At 37.4% G+C, this 20,680-nt stretch overlaps 1 protein-coding gene across 1 annotated transcript; it reads left to right on the top strand.

Moving 5' to 3' along the window:
- The first annotated feature begins 20 nt into the window (after nucleotides 1-20).
- On the top strand, nucleotides 21-20,679 carry LOC105383047 (cyclin-G-associated kinase). The gene is made up of 21 exons (XM_038105713.2): nucleotides 21-286; nucleotides 1,320-1,724; nucleotides 2,004-2,101; nucleotides 2,612-2,837; nucleotides 3,072-3,227; nucleotides 10,903-11,131; nucleotides 11,269-11,386; nucleotides 11,673-11,900; nucleotides 12,353-12,516; nucleotides 12,798-12,881; nucleotides 13,002-13,107; nucleotides 13,461-13,618; nucleotides 14,617-14,822; nucleotides 15,218-15,256; nucleotides 15,673-15,977; nucleotides 16,310-16,475; nucleotides 16,936-16,973; nucleotides 17,356-17,477; nucleotides 17,925-18,123; nucleotides 18,389-18,550; nucleotides 18,991-20,679. Exons 1-21 carry the CDS (start codon nucleotides 154-156, stop codon nucleotides 19,096-19,098), a joined length of 3,450 nt encoding a protein of 1,149 aa, XP_037961641.1. The 5' UTR covers nucleotides 21-153; the 3' UTR covers nucleotides 19,099-20,679.
- Nucleotide 20,680: the final 1 nt, after the last annotated feature.

Raw genomic sequence — 20,680 nt, 5'->3', positions numbered from 1 at the left:
GAGGTATGATGTTTTATGGCAACATATTTTCAATCTGCCAACTTGCCAAAAATCTATTGAAAATTGAACAAAATGGACCCAGGCCAAGGGTGCTAATGTAAATTGTATTATTTACCTTTATTTAATTGTTTTTGCCTGAAAAGGTAAGGTAAAATGAGTGTTTTTAAATCAGCAATGGGCTACTTCAGCTCTAGTGGTGCTAATGGTGGCAGTGACAATGAGTTTGTGGGGCAGTTTGTTGAAATCGGGAATATGAAATTGAGGGTAAAGAAAGTGATAGCAGAAGGTGAGTTTGTAATTTTATTGTATCTTTATCCATAATACACACGGTTGTTTTCAACAAGATAATTTAATCTATTCGCAAAATAATATAGGTATATTTTCATGGGTTGAATCGCAGATTGTGGAAATTCCGTGTTTTCCATCTGATTAGGATTCTGTGTTTCCTGTTGGATTGTCTAATCAACTCACTATGATTAAGTACACACCCTGATCATTTAAAGCGCACATACATCAATGATTATAGAGTACAAAATAATGTACAACTTTAGAGGGTGGCTCGCTTGCAAGTCATCTCTGACTACCCCTATTGAGCTTCTTTATCATCAGGTCCTGCATATCCCTATTAAGGGATATTTGCTCAAAGTTGACAAATACTTAAAGCCCTTATTACCTACCATGAGAGTTGAAGGGAATAACCCACAAGCTTCACTTTGCCTTGTAAATCCTCTTAAAGCAGCCTATGTGTGAATCCAGGTCAACATTTTACTGTATACCATCAGAATTTGATCATAGTTACAGAAATAATGCCCTCCTTCCCTTGACCACAGTGTCCAATTTCATTGAGATCATCCATCTACACAGGAGTAGATTATAGTGCCCAAGTGTACACAGGTGCACTTTCTGTTCAATCACTCTCATAAGCCAATGGGACAGATTGACCAACACAACTGTAGAGAGCTAGGCACAGGACAGCTTTACATGCCCATCCAACTCGGAGACACAATTTAGAATCTCAAATGGATGGTCTGGCCCAGGAATTGAGCCCGGGAACTCTGGGTCATGAAGCAGAGCTTCTACCACTAGCTAGACCATAGAGGCAGTTACAAAAATACACACAAACTCACATTTTGTTGTCTTTATAACATTGATTAATAAATTCAGATAGTCACAGGCACAAATATTCACCCCAATGGAAGTTGATGGCAGATGCAACATTTTCCCCTGTTGTGCATCAATATAACAGGATCACTCTACACATATGGAGGAGACTAATAGTGGAGCGTGGGTTGACCAAACTAAATCATTTTGTTTTGCAGGTGGTTTTGCTTTCGTTTTTGTTGCTCAAGATGTGTCTAGTGGCACTGAATATGCCCTCAAAAGGCTAATGGCAGCAGATGAACAAGCCAATAAGAACATTATTCAAGAAATTAGCATATTAAAAAAGTTGTCTGGGCATCCCAATGTTATCAAATATATTGCTGCCTCCTTTATTGATAAATCCAAAACCTCCCATGGTATGGGAGAGTATCTCTTGCTCACTGACCTGTGTAATGGTGGAAGCTTGATGGAGGCTTTACAGCACCGAGGGACAGCCTTTCCACTCCAGACTATATTAAGGGTATTCTACCAAACATGCAGAGCAGTACAACACATGCACGCCCAAGTTCCTCCAATAGCACATAGGGATCTCAAGCTAGAAAACTTTTTAATATCTAATGAAGGTTTGTATTTTTTTACTAACTTCATAACTTTATTCTATAGTAAAACAGGATGATGCAAAATCATTGCCATTTAGAACACCTTTTGCTAAACATAAATCATCAGCCTGTAAAATAGCCTATCTTGATTATCTTGAGCCGCCATCTTAGCACAAACAACAATTTATAGAATCAGTATGGCCAAATCTAGTTCAGTCCCTACTCACAATATGGCAACTTTATTTTCTGAACATGATGTTATTATAACAATACTGCTAACTTATTATTATTGTTTGTTTTTAGGTGCAATAAAGCTATGTGATTTTGGGTCAGCAACTACAGAAGTGTATGCGCCAAACCCCTCCTGGAGTGCCAACCAAAGGAATATGCTAGAAGAAAATGTAAGAACATAAAAAAATTACATTATTTAATGATATTGATATTCTACATAGATTGATTGAATTGAATTAAAAACCACTACAAGGCAAAAACGTTTAAGTACCAGTACATTTATGTACAATTATAAGAACTTCATGTAACACATAAATGTTGGTACATAATTATTATTCTGTAGGTTGAATATCAATTACATGGTTTTTTATAACAACAAATTTTTCCATTTTGCTTGAGGAAGGCGAAACCACATTATACATATGTAATTTGAGTACATACTAATACTGGGAAATTGGTTCAGCAACAAAGTATCACGAAAACTTGCAAAGATTGTTCAGTGAGAAAACTGATTCTATTATATTCTGAATGTACCTGTATGTAACCCTCTCGAGTTGAGCCTTTGTACATTGCCCCTGGTTTTCGTCTAAGCCATCCCTTATCCTGTGTAAACTGGAGCAGCAAGATGTTCCACTGCCAAAACTTTTAATGTTATCTCACATAAAGCTTTTGTTTTGCAGTTGGCTCAATTTACTACACCAATGTATAGAGCACCAGAGATGCTGGACACATGGGATAACAGAAAGATTGACCATTCAGTGGATGTGTGGGCCCTCGGTTGCATCCTATATACTCTATGCTATATGCAACATCCATTCGAAGACTCTGCCAAGTTGGCCATACTGAATGGAAACTACACACTCAACCCCAACGATCAACGCTTCAAGTGCTTTCACGAAATTATAAGTGAGTATTCCTTTTGAATGATTAGTAGGATTAGTTATCTTTTATTTTAAATAATTTACATGCTGGCCGAGGCTGGGCCAACCCTGGCCAACTTTAATAATTATTGTTGATTTTTCTAATATTTTCCGTACAGCATCTAAATGATCATCAACAGTAGCATGTGATTATGTGATACAGCAACTTACTAGCTATTTACTTCTTAATAGTAAGTTAATACCATTTGTTGTCCAACAGATGGGTGTCTGACAGTAAACCCCGAAGAGCGCATGTCGATAAGCGGCATCCTGGAGCGGCTGGCGGCGATAGCGGAGTCCAACAATATCAATCTCAAGCAACCACTCAAATTTGAGCGTAAAAAAGTTGAACAATCAGTGGCCACTAGCTCGCCAGGTAATAAAAAGTCAAGTAAATATTACACTACCATATCATAAGAGCATTGCAGCCGCCGCGGCTGGTTTACATGCCGCGATCGTGAACCTCCTACATTTTATATATGTTAGCGGTCGCGCGACCCCTCATCCATGCGTGTTACGTTCATTCCTTATGTTATTTTGCATTTAATGTACCGAAAGGATTCGAGCTAAAATGGTCAAGTATTTTTTGACTTTTTACACTCAAATTTTATTTCTCCATCTTGAGTTTTTTAGTATGGTTATTTTATACATTTATTATTCATGAGAAATGTGAGATTCTTAACATTCCGATGTTGATTTGATTCCAAAAAAACTGAACATCTCCAAAGGTAAGAGAATGTTGTATACATTGTTCTCTGAATGAAATAAGGTAGTATAGCATTTATTTGACTTTATATATATTTTTTGTGTATAGTCAACATTTTATGAAATTTGATTATTTCATTTGCTTCTTTGCCAAAGCGCATCTAGATGGCACATCCTGTTGGATTTATTTTCGATAGTGGAACGAAAATATGACTTTATCAATGGCCAAACTGAGCTCGCAGGCCCGAGTGCAGTGATGAAAACATATTAATAATAAAATATAAATAAAAGGTTATTAATATTATTTTGGTATTGCTCTCGACCTACATAAAAGGTCACAAGGTGATCATTCCTAAAAAAGAGCCCTTCATAGAGGTAGTCGAACAAATTAGCATATTTAAGTGATTTATAAACCCCTCTTACAATTTAATACAATTTGTACAAATTAATAGAACTAACATATTAAAAATTAAGTGTGCATTCTCAAATTAATATAAAATTCCAAATTTAGACATACGAATATCACATTCCAGTGAAAATTACAAACTATTATTACATTATGCATCCTCTATAGTATACACTATACAGTGTATGTATTTAGTTGCTAAAATCGAATATCTACAAGTTCTTTTCAAATAAAAAATCAGTACAATATTTAGGCAAAAATATCTAAATAACAAACTTCTGCAAATTCTACAAAAAAAAACCTTTTTAAATCTTTTTATTATGAGCTTGAAGTTGATTTATCGTGAAAATATTTATTTGATTTACGAACGTCACTACTTATCAATCCCCTATTCGATTCGGTAGAAAGTTTGATATGAAATACGTGTAATGTCGTTGCAAAACTATACATATTTGAAATTAGTTTGGGAGTCATAAAGGCCAGTTAGGTATATCTCTTATGATATATCGTAAGTAAATCTTGCTAGTGAACTTTAATACTTTATTATGTTAAATTCTACATAAATACCAAGAATTGCGTGGTTCATATTAATAATAAACTCCCACCTGTAATAATAATTCCAACTAGTTGGTTTGGTATATTCATCAAATCATAATAAGTATCTACATACATATTTTAACCTATTCCTAATAACGTTCATTCCCACTATACATACCTACTAATACTAACATATAAGTGTACACATGTTTATTATATTTTTACTATGTAATTTTATTTGGTGGACCAATTATTATGGTGGTATTTTTGTGGCACTAACAATGTAATTGGATACCTATCTATTATAATTATTTATTTTTGCACTATTGGGTGAACGTTAGGCCTCAGCATAGTGCTATCAACTAGTCTTTATTCTGTAATAGGTAGTTTAACACATTAATGCAAGTATAAGATTGCAAATTTGATTATTAGATACTAGAATAGGTATTTTTGATAGAATCTTAAGATTCACAAACTTTTGGTCATAAATTTAACAGAAATTTAATTGATTCATGACAATATAACTTAAATTAACGGATGTACAATCGAAGATTTAATATTTATGAATAAAGCAAATGTTAATAAAAAACTATGTATAGATATAACTACTACTGTTAGATATTTGATATCTTTAATCATAATATTCGTAATACTAAATGTAATTAGCATGTCATACGTAAATGTCCAATTCATATTTCTTTATTTGTTATTCATTCCTTGAATTAGCATAATGGCTATGTCATGGTAAAATATTAAAGAAATAAATGAACAATATTCATATTTTTTTGTGGTTTCTTTTTATTTTTAAGCCACTCGATACTGAATCAAGTGTTAGACAGCTATAGCGGTACGAAATGTGCCTTACAATAAGGTAATTTATTTTAAAATGTATCAGAATGCTATTTTAGTTAACTACTAACACTAATTTCACTAAACTATGGTAACAAAATAATATCGGGTGGGTGGCTTGATGCATGACGATCTAACATTTCATAATATCACTATCACTAATTTATGTGTCATTGAAATATCAATTTAATCATTGTACTAACCTACCTAAAACTATTAATAGGACGGACAGCAGATACAGTGTCGATAAAACAGAATCATATTTGACATAAATACAAATTATTTTTTCTCTTATTATCGCCTACTTAAGATGTGAAGATTTATACGGGTTTAAATAGTCATTTTAATTCCGTATTTTTTATCAGTTTAATATGCCTGAACTGTAGCTAATTGCTCCTAGTATTGGTTTATAAAGATTGCGGGAATAATTACAACTGAATGCTTACTAAAACATTAAACCCATAAGTTACCTCAGTTGCTTGTAAAGCGTCATCTGACTCGCGTCTGTATATACATACATTATTCTCTATTCCATAAAACATATAAAACCAAGTACCTAGTCACAAAATATTATAACATCGTTTAAACGGGTACATGCATGATATCGGTGGTATTTTACTCCAGAAACTGGCATGAAATGAAATTTTATTCGATAGTTATTGAAATCCGGTAGTTAGTAACGGAGTGGTGTTATCTAGTGAATATTTTATCTTATCTATTTTATAAATATTTACCCTTTTTAAATATTATACTGTGTCTTACTATAAATGAGATTATTTTAACTTGTGTAGTGCACTACTAAAACTTCGTATGTCTAGGGCCAGTAATACCAAAGATGAACTAGTTATTAGGTTTACTAATTTAAATTATTATGAAATACGATATTAAGATTTGACTATACATTTTTAATAGTAACTATTATATACTATAAATGATATTTTCATATTTTTTTGAAATTCTTATCTAATTAGATATTTTAAAATTTATCTTTAGCGTGCATGTGTCATCGTTATTTATGTTATGTTTGTATTAATTTGCTTATTTACCTTGACCGATCTTTATTTGCATGACCATGAATGTACTGTGTATTTGGAGCATCGCATCTTTTACTCATAGCTTTTCTAGCTATATCCATTGATTATTTAGTTAAAAGTATTTTTAAACTAATAAATGTATATTAAAAGTCAATATATTTGCAAATATCCCACATAATTCAAAAGCTGCGATGCTCCACGCCAGACTATAGTTTGTAATATCCGAATGCTGTAACATATCACGTTTTCTTTTTCCGTTTTAGGTGTTTTCAGCTTTTTCGGCTGCCCCATTGTGTTTTCGCTTAAATGACCCAGCGCACTAGCATGAATCTCACGACGTCATTTACACACGGCCACTTATGCTAGAGCTGTACTGAAGTCATGCTAGGCCCACTAGAATGGCTGGATATACTGACAATGATGAGTATTCATTGTTTTTATTTATTTTTAGTGGTTATAGTTCTAGTATGTTAATGAATCGACGCAGTGAGCGACGCTCCTACTTGACTAACATTCACCTAGCGTATGTTTATGTTATGGACTAAATGCACCTTTTTATTAATGACGATGTGTGTACAATATGTATCTGTGACTGTGTAGTCGGGTAAATATAACCTGAATTTTGCCATGTAATCAGCCAGGCCAGTTCAGATTATATCTGTTCAATCATTACATTCATGTCTCACGAATACTTGATCATAATGAGTTAAGAACGCTTTTTCAAGATTCATATTGTGATTGTGACAACTTCAAACTAACAAAGTCTGTAAAAAGCTTTCTCAGAATAGGCTAGCCGGCACAAAATACTTTTATGATAGTATAAGTTACTATGCAACGCCCTGTATTCCTACTATCTTTGTAATACTGAATATCCAAAAAAAACATGAAAGCAATCAAATCGTGCGCTATCTATAATAATAAATAAACCAAAAATATAAATGCAATTTAATATTTATGAAATGCATTCTTCTATAAAAAATATTTTGAATAACAAAACTAATGCTAATAATAATAAGGCACTTAACTTAGTTTTATTATGCAATTACATATTTTTATAATGTGGTTACACTTGACCCTATAGTGAGTCACAGGAAGAAAGTGAATATTTTCAAGAGCACGTATGATACTATTGGACACATAATTCAGACTAGTGTAGGCGTGTACCTACTTATAACTAGATGAATTATATAATAATTAAAGTTATTCGGGGAATAAACAGATGTTCCAACTTTGAACGAAAAAAATACTTATTATTATTACATTTTAAATGCAAATCAAACTAAAGTATCTAAACGTTACCCATTCGGTACCTACATACCTATTAATTTAGCCATCAAGTCCAGTCACGGACATAAAAAAGATGTGATAAGGTAAATGTAAAGGTAATACATGGTAATAGCTACTTACTTGTAGCACAAATTCCTTTGGTTCATAAGTTTTATTTTAAAACTTTCGGTTAATTTCAAACCTAGCATGTCAAGTTAAGCAGTACTATATGAAATTCAGCGCTGTGATTGTCCGAATTCTTGTTGAATAGAACGACCGTTCATGCTTCGAAATAATTAAAAAAGTGAGAAACTGGGTAGATACATAGGTAGGGTATGGGTGGTGCTAGTGGTACGAAATAGCCAAGCATTATTACACATAAGTTATTACTTATCAGATATCATGATTGAACACACATACGTCTTCAATGTATTAAAAAAACACCAGTTTTTAAGTTTTTATATTAGTAAGGTACTGTTCCACAATGTCTGGATAATGGCTTTCCGTGGGATAAAATGCATGCTGTCACTCTCTGTAATTCTGTCTCAGTTAGACAGTCACAGCTTGTATTTTATCCTACAGGTAGCCATTATCCAGACATTGTATAACAGGCCCTGAGTATTTGATTTTAGTGCAATACTTAAGTTACTTAAAACATAATTGTATATTTTACGTAACTAGCAGGCCCCTGTAGCCTGCCACATGTTATGTAGTAGGAAACGAATATGAATTTAAACGACAATAACAATGTAATACTTACTTGTACTAATTTAACATTCCTAAGACGCACATTCCATTTGAATAATTAATATACTTAATTACATAGTAGTTATGTATAAGTTTACCTGTTATGAGTTAAATGTATTAAACCTTTTTTTTTTTAATACTAAGTATTATTCAGATTGCACTCTATTCACCCTAACATTTACTTGCTAGTATGCGAAAGTATTTTTTAAATCTTTCGTTAACTTATAAGATGTGCTCAATAACTTTAAATATTTAATGGAAACTGTGCGTCGCCTATAAGCTTAAACTATTCGGCCTTTTGTGCAAAGCCGACATTTTAATCATCATTATCACCTTACTATCGTCCACTGCTGAATTTGTGTCTCACAGGAGCGCCACAAATGAATGGTTTATTAGCAGGCAAATCAAAATCGGTCGGTATCAACATAAATAATTTTCAGTTGAACTTATAAATAAGCTGGTTATAGGTGATATTAGGCAAAGGCCGGTCTCGTCAAGCGCCACAGAAAGAACGAGCATTGGTCACAGGCCACATGAGGAGTGCGAGTTTTTACTCCGTTCGAGTAGTGGCGAGTAAACGCGAATTCGTATGGCGCGGGTAAGTCGCCATCTAGCGGTATACGCGCTGTACTAGCTTCTATTCATTTGCCTCTGTCACTCTCGCACGCCGATCATAAATTTTATAATGTAAGTAAGTATGACGCCACAAATAGGTACGTAATGTATGTGACTGAGACTAATAATGGAATAGCTGAATGCTCCTCTTTCGCTGTGATTGGCGACTTGACTTTAGGTTCAATATAAATACTAACCGGGCAATGTTACGCATTGTAAAACAGTATACTAAATATAATGATTAAATACATAGTATTGTTGTTCAAAAATAATAGTATTAACAAGTTACCATTTTTGTTAAACATATATTTGTTGATAATTTATATTGTGTTCGTTATTCGAGAAAATGAAGTAGGAAACTATTTTATCTTATTGTTAAGGATATTTTTTGTTGTATTTAGTGCTGCTTTTATTTCCATTTTGTTATATTAATTTGCTTTAAAGAGGCTTTTGTCGTAGTACCTTATAATTAGGGCCTAAACAAATATAAACGTGAATGTAATTCTACTATTATGTACCTATCTATGTAAATGATTACATTAGCTCTGTAAATCATCACATCTATTTACAAGATATCTCCCCTCTATATTTTCCAACTCTAATGGAGCGTTTTTTAGACAGCATTAAGATACCTAGTTAGATTTTTATTAATTTCAAACATGTACCTAGGTATAATTAATAGTATTTTAATCGTTAATTTAAATTAAACTAAATGGGTGGGTCGATATTTTTGATCACAAGTACCTATAATTTATAGTAAACTCACTCCAACCTGCTTAACTAATTTAGTAGACGCAACTTTCAAAATTACTTTATTTATAATGGTTTTTTTCATGGCCCATTTTTTAGTAGAATTTTCTTATCAGATCAGAAACCTAGAGCTTACTATGGACCTCAAATTAGGGCTTACTTTTAAATGCACACGAGTAAGTTCTAATTTAGTTTTTTTTGAGTTCTAAGTATGTGATATGAGGAAGTTTTTAGCAAGCATTACGTTTCCGACCCAATAAGATCGATTTTTATAAATTATAGTGAAGTTAAGTGATATTTAGGAATCTTGAAATATACCTATTCGAAGATATAACGAATTAATATCGATTCAAAAATATTCCAAATATGTCGAGATTGTTGTGGCCAAATATAACATTGTGATCCCTATAGAATTGTTTTTTAGGTAATTACAAACTATAATACTTACCTAAGTACCAACAAATAACAGTTCAAATCTTGATGTGTTTTTTCAATTTACATTGTAGGTAATATTCGTAATGTAATGATTCATCACAGTTTAATTAAATTTTACATTGTTATCTTTTTGTTATTCATAATTATACTATCTATAGTTCATAAATTAATAAGATTTTTGTTAAGTATTCACTATTTTGTTAGTTTACCTGTTAAGTAGAGATCATGTACCTAAGGTATTCAAATTATGAATAAAGCTTAGTTATTTGACTCAAATGTTGTTTTATGTATTTTACTCCATTTATTCTTTAAGTATCCATTTTTAAATATTGATTACATGTGCGAAAAGTAGACTCGCCTCATTTTATTAGCATACATAGTAAATTTATCAGTTTTTTTCTCAATCTACAGAAATATTTTTTATCGAGCCACATTATCTTTTTAAGTAGGAACTTACTTTTAACCGAAGTACTCTGTACTAGTGGAACTTACTAAGTTATTAGAATATAATATACAACATGTCTGCCATACCATCATATTATAGTAAAACAGTTTAATAATTAAATTAGCAAGCACAATTTACTATAATGAAACACCTTTTACTAACTGTAAATACGAAATAGCTTTCTAAAATCTTATTACAAATCGAGCAAAACCTCAAATGTTTCCCGCCAGAAAAGAAAAGTGACAGTTACTTTTTTTTTCAGCCGGCAACAGCACAGCGCCAATCAGCCAGAGTCAAGAGCCGTCGCGGCCTCCGGAGCCGGTGCGGCCGCCGCCCCCGTCCCGCCCCCCCGCCGCGCCGCAGTACCACCCGCCCCCTCAAGCCCCCATGAATTCGGGGGGTGGCCTGTTTTCGTCCATCAAAGGAGGCGCTGGTAGCTTCCTGAAGAATTTGAAAGACACCTCGTCCAAGGTTATGCAGACTGTTCAACAGTAAGTCAAGTCATATCATAGTTTTTTTTTCCTTGTGGTATTACCTACATATAAATATGATATGTATTACTCTTGAAAAAGCTTTCTTGGACTATTCATTATGTTGCGACGTTAAAGATTTTGTGTTTCTTTCGCAGGAGCATAGCACGGACAGACCTGGATATAAGCTACATAACTAGTCGGATTATTGTAATGCCTTACCCTTCAGAAGGCTTAGAAAGCGCTTACAAAACTAATCACATCGACGATGTCCGGGTAAGAACAACACTGCATCTCTCCTTCTTTCACTTAACAATCATAATAAACTCTTGCATACAACCTACCCTTATAATATCCCCTTGCAGAGTATGCAGAGTCCATATTAGGTGCATATTAGGTTATCTTTAAAACTAGCTAGCCTTTGCTATCTGGGAAGATCACCTTGATTAACACTAAACAACCCGAAACCACTTCCAATTTCTCAGCTGCACTATAATCTATATACAAATTATCCGGTGCCCTAGCTAGAGTTTCCCAAGTCTCAACCAACACCCTCCCACAGGCATACCTCGAGAGTCGTCACCCCGGCAACAAATACTGCGTCTACAGCGCACACCGCGGCGGCCGCCTACAGTTCGCCAGATCTGTCCACGTGACCGACGCTTGCGCAGCGCTGTTCCCGACGCCTGCGCATAAAGCGCCGCTACTGTCGCCCTTCTATGCGCTCTTGGAGAATCTGTACCAGTATCTGGGGAAGGATGATAAGAGCGCGGCTGTTATTACTTGCCAGGTTAGTGTCGATTATGGTTTACTATTGGTCAGATCTATCCACGTGACCGACGCCTGCGCATAAAGCGCCGGTCCTGTCGCCCTTTTATGCGCTCTTGGAGAATTTATACCAGTATCTGGGGAAGGATGATAAGAGCGCGGCTGTTATTACATGCCAGGTTAGTATAGATTGTTTTCGCGAGATCTAAAGGGTTTCTAAGGGGATTCAGTGTACCTATACCGCATTGGAGTTCGTTTTAGCATTCGTCTAAGGAATGTTTTTTGCAACATTCAAAGCGCTACGCTACCATAGACGATGGGACTATTTGAGGGTGTATTTAGGATCTAAACAAAATACGAAGAGTATGATATCTCTTCTTGTAAATAATACCCATATACTTTTCATATCGACCAAAGCAAGTGTCCCCTAAACTTCCTACTAAATCCATACCTGACTCAAACCTCATTCCGCAGGACGGCAAGACGATGTCATGCATGATCCTGTGCGGACTCCTTCTATACTCCAAGCTGGTGACAGTGCCAGAAGACGCGCTGCAGATATTCGCCGTGAAGCGAAGCCCCATCAACATGCCCGCGAGCCAGCTTCGCTATCTGTACTACCTTAGCAATATTGTTCGGTGAGTGTGGTGTTTGTACTTTATTTGATGGGGGATGGTAGTGGAAATCGGTTGGCAATCAAGGTGTCAAGAAATGAAAATATCTCTGAGGATGATGAACCTTTTGTTACTGTTGTTTTATTATACGACCTCTTCGAAGAGACGGAGATTTTGATGATGATGTTTTTCTATGCTCTTGCGATATTTTCAAGTTATATTAAGTATGTACTTCGTAACAATAATTAATTATTCAGTTGTTTATAATTATGATTGTAAGTAATGTTTTTTCATATTTTTTCCAGACCAGACCCAATTTTACCTCATTTTAGGCCAGTAACTTTAGTCACCCTCACCATTCAGCCAGTACCTCTGTTCACGAAAGCTCGGTAAGTCCAATGGATTTATTCCTAATTACTTTCAAACATTTTATTCCTTGTAGATTCTTCTCGAAGCTTGATAAGCTGATAATAGTGAAATTTATGAATGAAACAATTATTTTATTTCAGTGATGGTTGCCGACCTTACGTCGAAATATACAATGAAGATAGACTAGTATTATCTACGCTTCAAGATTACGACAGATTGCACCTATACACCGCGGCCGAAGGAAAGGTACGTTACCTAATTATCTATGCCTTAATTTTTACCCCTATACGAGAGTATCGACAACAATATGCCTTGATATGAGATGGAGAATAATAGACTCACCATTCATTCGTGCGATGAAATAACGACGCAAATACGAGATGAAAAATAATAGACTCACTATTCATTTGTAAGATGATCTTTTCATAAACTAAATTTTATTTTAATGAGAGATTTTCAACCACAGACAAACAACCATAGATTATAGATGACTTCATACTCAACAGCACTGCATTTTTTTAGTATGTTTGTTTGTCTATGGTTGAAAATCTCCCATTGTTTTTTGGCATTCATGTTTTTAATTGTTTTTTTTCATTCAGGTGTCCCTGCCGTTAGACACGACGGTGACGGGCGACGTGCTAGTGTGCGTGTACCACGCGCGGCACCAACTCGGCCGCGTGCACGGCGTGCCCATGATGTCCTGCCAGCTGCACGCCGGCGCGCTGCGTCCGGACCAGCGCACGCTGCGCCTCAACAGGTACTGTGTGTCTGCCGCTAGACGCGACGGTGACGGGCGACGTGCTAGTGTGCGTGTACCACGCGCGGCAGCAGCTGGGCCGCGTGCACGGCGTGCCCATAATGTCCTGCCAGCTGCACGCCGGCGCGCTGCGGCCAGACCAGCGCACGCTGCGCCTCAACAGGTACTGTGTGTCTGCCGCTAGACGCGACGGTGACGGGCGACGTGTTAGTGTGCGTGTACTGTGTGTCTGCCGCTAGACGCGACGGTGACGGGCGACGTGCTAGTGTGCGTGTACCACGCGCGGCAGCAGCTGGGCCGCGTGCACGGCGTGCCCATGATGTCCTGCCAGCTGCACGCCGGCGCGCTGCGTCCGGACCAGCGCACGCTGCGCCTCAACAGGTACTGTGTGTCTGCCGCTAGACGCGACGGTGACGGGCGACGTGCTAGTGTGCGTGTACCACGCGCGGCAGCAGCTGGGCCGCGTGCACGGCGTGCCCATGATGTCCTGCCAGCTGCACGCCGGCGCGCTGCGTCCGGACCAGCGCACGCTGCGCCTCAACAGGTACTGTGTGTCTGCCGCTAGACGCGACGGTGACGGGCGACGTGCTAGTGTGCGTGTACCACGCGCGGGCCTAGTGTAGGTGGTTCTAAACCGATCGATCAGTGAAAATCGGCGCGGATTTAGTGCAGCGCGAATACCCCTAGTTGGCGACTCCAACAGTACCTATTTCAATACAAATAGAGGTAATGCAGTAGCTATTTCAAGATGACAGATACCTACAGGTAAACAACAACCAGGCACAAGGCACACACACAAGTACTTATGATACGAATGTATGGCTCGTATCTATTCGTACCCATGGCCCCGAGCTTCGGAAGAAGAGCTTCACCTGCAGTTACGTGTGGGAATCTCATTTTACAAACCAAAGGCGTATACTGACTGTATACTATCCTGTCAACCCATTTTCGATCACATTTAATTTTACTCAAATCTAACAAACCTATCCCTCCCACAGATCCGAGCTAGACGGCATAGACGAGTCGTCCTACAACGACCACTACCCAGGCAACGTGTCGGCCATGATCAGCCTGGTGGTGCAGACCACGGAGCGCCGCAAGCCGCGTTGCGCTCTGTGGGAGGACGACCACTCGTTCCCGATCCGGACGCCTGATGTGCTGTTCTCGACTGCGTTGGAGAAGGACGAGACTATTGATAACTTTGGTGAGTTTTGTTGGATTAGGACGTAGATTAAGGGTGACTTGCACGAAACTATTTAAATCTATGGCTGTCTTGCTCTATTACTATACTATCAAAGCGAGCGAGCTATAGATTTCAATACGTTTAAATGTTTCATACATGACTGAGATATGGGAAGGATTGAAATTAATTTATGTAGGCTACGGCCGGTATAAAGGTGCTTTATTGATGGGTCGAAATTTACACGTTCTGGGTGCTCACGTAAGGCAAAATAAACGAAGTAGCAAACATAAGATACAAAAGTCAAAAATGCATCCTCTCTGATAAACTTATAATTATTACTTAGTTACTTATTTATTAAATAGATTTATTGTATCGTTAGTGTGATTTATATATTATCGTATGTGTATTTTATGCAGCTAATCTACGCGGAAATGCCTCAGCAAATCCGAAAATACGTATGTACAAGTAGCATCATGTAGCCATAGCATTAGCAATTCAGCTTTATAATGTTTTAGTTGTGGCTATGAATATACCATCCAATAATCGCGGAGCCGTATATTCATTTGTTTTAACTTTGTTTTTATGTTAATATGTGTTCATTCAAAATATTATTTGCCACATAATGAGTACAGCAGCAGCCAACAAAATTCAGTCAGTTTTGAATTGAACTGCATTATAAAACTTCATTCAGGAATGGAACGTTATCGTAACGCATTAACACGCATGCAGTAAAATTTACTGAGGCTTCAATAAGCGCCGTAATAAACGATCATATTATCTTCATCAATACACATCCAACTTAAAGGCAATTAAAGTAACCTTTATTGTATACTGTAACATCTCACACTAACAATCAATTTACCTATTACAGTGACGGCAGATTACCCACAGAAAGAGAAAGAGAAGCCGTCCCGTCCCGCTCCCCCGTCCCCGCAGCCGCCGCGCCGCCCGCCGCCCCCCAAAACAGATATAACCCAGCCAAATACAATACCCACCGAAACTACGGCCGATTTCCTAAACCTCAACACTTCTAATTCGGCTGCGCAGCAAAAGCCGAAAGAAGAGAAAAAGTTGAAGAGCGGCGATTCGTTTGACTTCTTCGGGTTGATGGAGAAGAGTACTGATGAGGCGTTCGGAGATTTCTTGAGTGGACAGAAACTCGTTGATAATCCAGAGGTGAGATTGTCACAAGATTTCACTATGAACTAAATTATAAAATTAATGGAAAATCAATTAAATAGCTGCTTACGGCCAAATAAATATGTACCTATTTATTTATTAATAGAAATAAAAATACATGTTATACCAATAATTTATATTTATAGGTAAATTATAGGTAAACAGACATTATTTTGGCCAACTTGCCTTATAATCTAAATAACGCCTGAAGCTTGCGAATGCATATATTTTATCTGCCAAAAAGTTGTCTATAGAGTATCTGTACACTCTACAGTCTCAGTAGACCAAAACCTTGTTCCCAGCTAATTAATTTTCCATTTATTCCTCAGCCATTTTCATCGCAGCCCATGTTCAGTGATCTCCCGCCGCCGGCCACAGAGAGCGGTGAAAAGAAGTCCACTGATCCGTTGGGATTTGATCCGTTCGGACTCAACGAGCCAATGAAACAGGAGCCTATTCCCGTGCTCACTCCTATGCACGCTGCCGGGGAAGAAAGTAAGTTGAATATTAACTTAAAAAGTAATTAAAATTCGGATTAAAAAGTAATAAACAATAGTAGTATGAACAAATGGCCCTCTACAAGTACACATGCCAAGTGGTCTAGTTTGCTCTTTCTCTTTGTTAATGCCTTTACTTAGGGCTGATTTTTCAATAGTCAGATTCAATAGTCAGTGTTATCTGTGGAATAAAATGTTTTGAAAATGTGCTTGTTGCTGTCGCATCTGAAGGTTTGTATTAGACAGTGATCGAAAGAATTTTATTCTTCAGATAACACTTATCTGACCATTGAAAAATCAGGCCTTAATCGAATAAAGTAGAGAGTAAAACTCCATAGCACAAATTTAAAAATATGGTGGCAATAATTCAGCCACTGCCAATAAAACGGTCTAAAAACGGTAAAAAGGTCTTAAGGCCAGTCCATTCTCTAATGAAACAAAACACTATTTATTTCCAGCCCGCTCCCAAAGCGCGCCTCTAGACCAGCCCAAAAAGGACCCCTTCTCCGACTTGACGTCGCTCGGCGCGACTATGCCCGCCGCCGCGTCCGCCTCGGCGCGCGCCTCGCCCGCGCACACGCCCGCCGCCGCCTCGCCCGCGCACCAGCCCAGTTACAAGTATGTTAATAAGATAAAGATAAACAGTATAAACATAATTGACACACTGACAGCAAAAAAACAAATAATAATGTATAGGTAGCTGTCCAGAGCGTCGAAAAGGCACCAGCTCAGCATGCACTGTATAGACAATAAGGAATAAGCGCTGGTATTCTGCTGGCCTCAGTCACAAACACGATGTTGTATGCAGCCATACAGCTGAATCAACATAAGTAGGTATAGCACACTCACACAGTACGCGTATAGAGCGTCCTCAAAAGGACCCCTTCTCTGACTTGACGTCGCTCGGAGCGACTATGCCCGCCGCCGCGTCCGCCTCGGCGCGCGCCTCGCCCGCGCACACGCCCGCCGCCGCCTCGCCCGCGCACCAGCCCAGTTACAAGTATGTAAAGAACATAAAAATAAATTTCTTTGACATACTGACAACAACAAAAAAAACAATACAATACAAATAACGACACAAAAAAAATTACACACTGACAAAAATAAAAACAATACAAAACATTCGTCGAAAAGGCACCAGCTCAGCATGTGCACAATATGGCCACAGCGCTGGTTTTCAGCTGGCCCTTAAAAGGTGACCTCAGTCACGAACACGAGGTTGTATGTAGCTGAACCAAAATGCGTATGCCCGCCGCCGCGTCGGCCTGATAATTATGCACAACACGAAATTGAGCCTTTGAGGCATCAGTCTTTCAAGTACTCGCTGGCCAGTATTCTTTTGCGGTGTTGAATGTCTCGACAACCTCATCATCATCACTAAAACGGTAGCCAGGCTCACCAGAGACTCAATAAAAAAATATTTTACTAACACCCTGTTCCATTACAGCCGTCAGCACTTCGAGCCAGCCAAGACACCAGCCGAAGACAAAGCGAAGAAGCCAATGGACGTATTCGGCGACCTGCTGGGCAGTCAGGGCTACGATTTTGCCGCCAAGAAAGAGTCTGGGCCAAAGACCATAAACGCGATGCGGAAAGAAGACATGGTCAAAGTTATGGATCCTGAGAAGCTGAAGATACAGGAATGGGTAAGTGGATTTATATGTATTCTCGCGTAAGCAACCAAATTGATCTAGATTCTAGAACAAAGTCTAATTGTTGAAATAACGACATAGCGACGTCGATACCTACAATACAACACATGGAATAACGGTTCACCCAAGGGCTATACAGTTGAGTTGGGTTGAATCATACATATAGCATACCGAGCATGTTGGGCGAATTTTAAACGCTCCTTATACATTTCAAAAACTCCGACATATTTTTCATTTCCTTACCCATTTTCCCCCCCAGACGGAAGGCAAGAAAGCGAACATTCGCGCGCTCCTCTGCTCTTTACACACGATCGTGTGGGACGACTGTCGCTGGACGCCGTGCAACATGGCGCAGCTCGTCTCCGCCGCCGACGTCAAGAAGGCGTATAGGAAGGCGTGTCTCGCAGTGCACCCTGATAAGGTAAGATAGTAGTTCATAATTATTTCAAGAGATGGCGCTAGCGCCTGCGCTGAACTACTAGAAAGTTCGAAATAACACCAAGAGATGCCGTTAGTCTCTATGCTACACACGATCGTGTGGGATGACTGTCGCTGGACGCTGTGCAACATGGCGCAGCTCGTGTCCGCCGCCGACGTCAAGAAGGCGTATAGAAAGGCGTGTCTCGCCGTGCACCCTGATAAGGTAGCCTACTATGTTAACAAATAAAATTAACATGGATGATGGCGTTAGCGTCTAAGCTGAGCTACACGAAAGTTTCCTTCAACACCGAGAGATGGCATTAGCGTCTGAATCTACTAAAACGGCTACTACGATATCCACACGACTGACTTCCTTTTCACATATACATATTTTTTCTACCTGCGTCAAGTTTTTTAATCTTGAGTTTAATTTCGTTGCAGCAAATGGGAACACCCAACGAAAACATCGCCAAAATGATCTTCATGGAACTGAACAATGCGTGGAGCGATTTCGAGAGTGATGCCAAACAACAAAACCTGTTCTCTTAACGCGCCACTTCCATAAATTTCTTCATCTGTTCATATTTCCCATTGTTAATGCTAAAGCCCCCGAGCTTGGATCTCGTACTTATTATAATTCACATGATAGGGATGAAAACTGAGAAAACTTTGGCAGCACTGTCGATACAGGTGAACAAAATGGCTGCTGTATCACCCAATCACATAAGTTTTCCTGTTTTCATCACCACGGCTGTATCAGTTTTGACGCTGTACACGTCTCGAGATCCTGTTTTAGGTATATAAAAGGCATGGATTATAATCTTCCAAGATATTTGTTTCGATGCGCCTAATTAAACAATCAAATATGTTTGTTTGGTAGTTCTAGCAAAATGTTATAGACATGCACAAAGCAATGCGATATATGGTTCAGGTACAAAACCCCAGTGTTATTTTACTTTATTTTGAGAATAAATATTATGGTAATATTTATAATCCAATTAAACTTAACGATGCTATATTTTATCAACTTCTATTGTAATCTTTATTAACTTTAAGGGGGATTAGAGCAAACTATTGTATCTGCTAAATATTCTATGCATTTTAATTAATTAGCTTTAGCGTTCATGTTATTATTTTAAGAGAGGATAATTTAGTCGGAAAGGTTTCTAAATTGCACTTTATCTTCTAGGGGTAAGGTTAATTTTAAAGTATTAATCTTGGATAATAACAATAATTTGTCATTAAAATTACTTTATAAGCTTACTCTGAATGTAATATTTCTTGAGTATCCAGAATATACTTACTTATAAATAATGTAAGTAATTGTTGAGTACATAATAGTGGAAATTAAATTTCATAAATGTTGCAATATGTGTGTATAGGGTGTGCGTTAAAATTATGGAACAAGTAATTTAGGACGTGATATTAATGTTTACGATAGAATTACATAATAATGGTGTTTATTTTATTTAGTTCAAATCTCAGTTAGAAATCGATCCTCAGTTTGTTAAAACTCTGGTAGAGGTAATCCATAAGTCTGTACATTCCTTCTTTTGATTACATGTTAAGCTTTAAACCTGTATAATTTTCATCGAAAATGGTTGTTACGATTTCATATATTTTTGTACAAATGGCAGTATCTGATTCACAGTGATTATCCGTATGTTTCTTCTTGTATAAATGGTTCTAAATGTTCCATTAATGTATCTTGTAGTTATAAACTGTTCTATTATCAGAAACCACTTCTTAGTCTTTCTTTTATCAGAAATTGACCCGAGCTGAGAAAGTAATGAAGTGTACTTTCCATCATTTGTACCGCTTCCAATCTGTGTGGAGCTATAGTTTATCATTTAACAGAGGAATTAGTTATGCCAGAATTTGATAATCTATCAACTCCAATTTGGACATGATATCCATCCGATAAGTCTTAAAATTGGGGATTGAGATAAATTATTTATCTATTGGAGGCACTCAATGTATGAGAGTGAAAGAGATAGTGCTATGATTTATTTTTAAATTCTATTCAATAGATAATAAAGTTATGGAGATTAGAAAATATGTATATTTTGCTTTCAAAATGAATGGATGTCTAGTTAAGACAATTTGTTCCAAAATAAATTTTGCAATGGCT

Source organism: Plutella xylostella, chromosome 22, assembly GCF_932276165.1.
Source record: "Plutella xylostella chromosome 22, ilPluXylo3.1, whole genome shotgun sequence".
NCBI classification, from domain to species: Eukaryota; Metazoa; Arthropoda; class Insecta; order Lepidoptera; family Plutellidae; genus Plutella; species Plutella xylostella.
This window is presented reverse-complemented; position numbering and strand designations above follow the sequence as displayed.

Excerpts from the sequence above, each read along its gene's own strand:
- LOC105383047 (XM_038105713.2), top strand. The coding sequence starts at position 154 with ATGAGTGTTTTTAAATCAGCAATGGGCTACTTCAGCTCTAGTGGTGCT. Across the intron at positions 2,838-3,071 it reads GTGCTTTCACGAAATTATAA|ATGGGTGTCTGACAGTAAAC; the intron begins GTGAGTATTCCT and ends GTTGTCCAACAG. Across the intron at positions 12,882-13,001 it reads CCTCTGTTCACGAAAGCTCG|TGATGGTTGCCGACCTTACG; the intron begins GTAAGTCCAATG and ends ATTTTATTTCAG.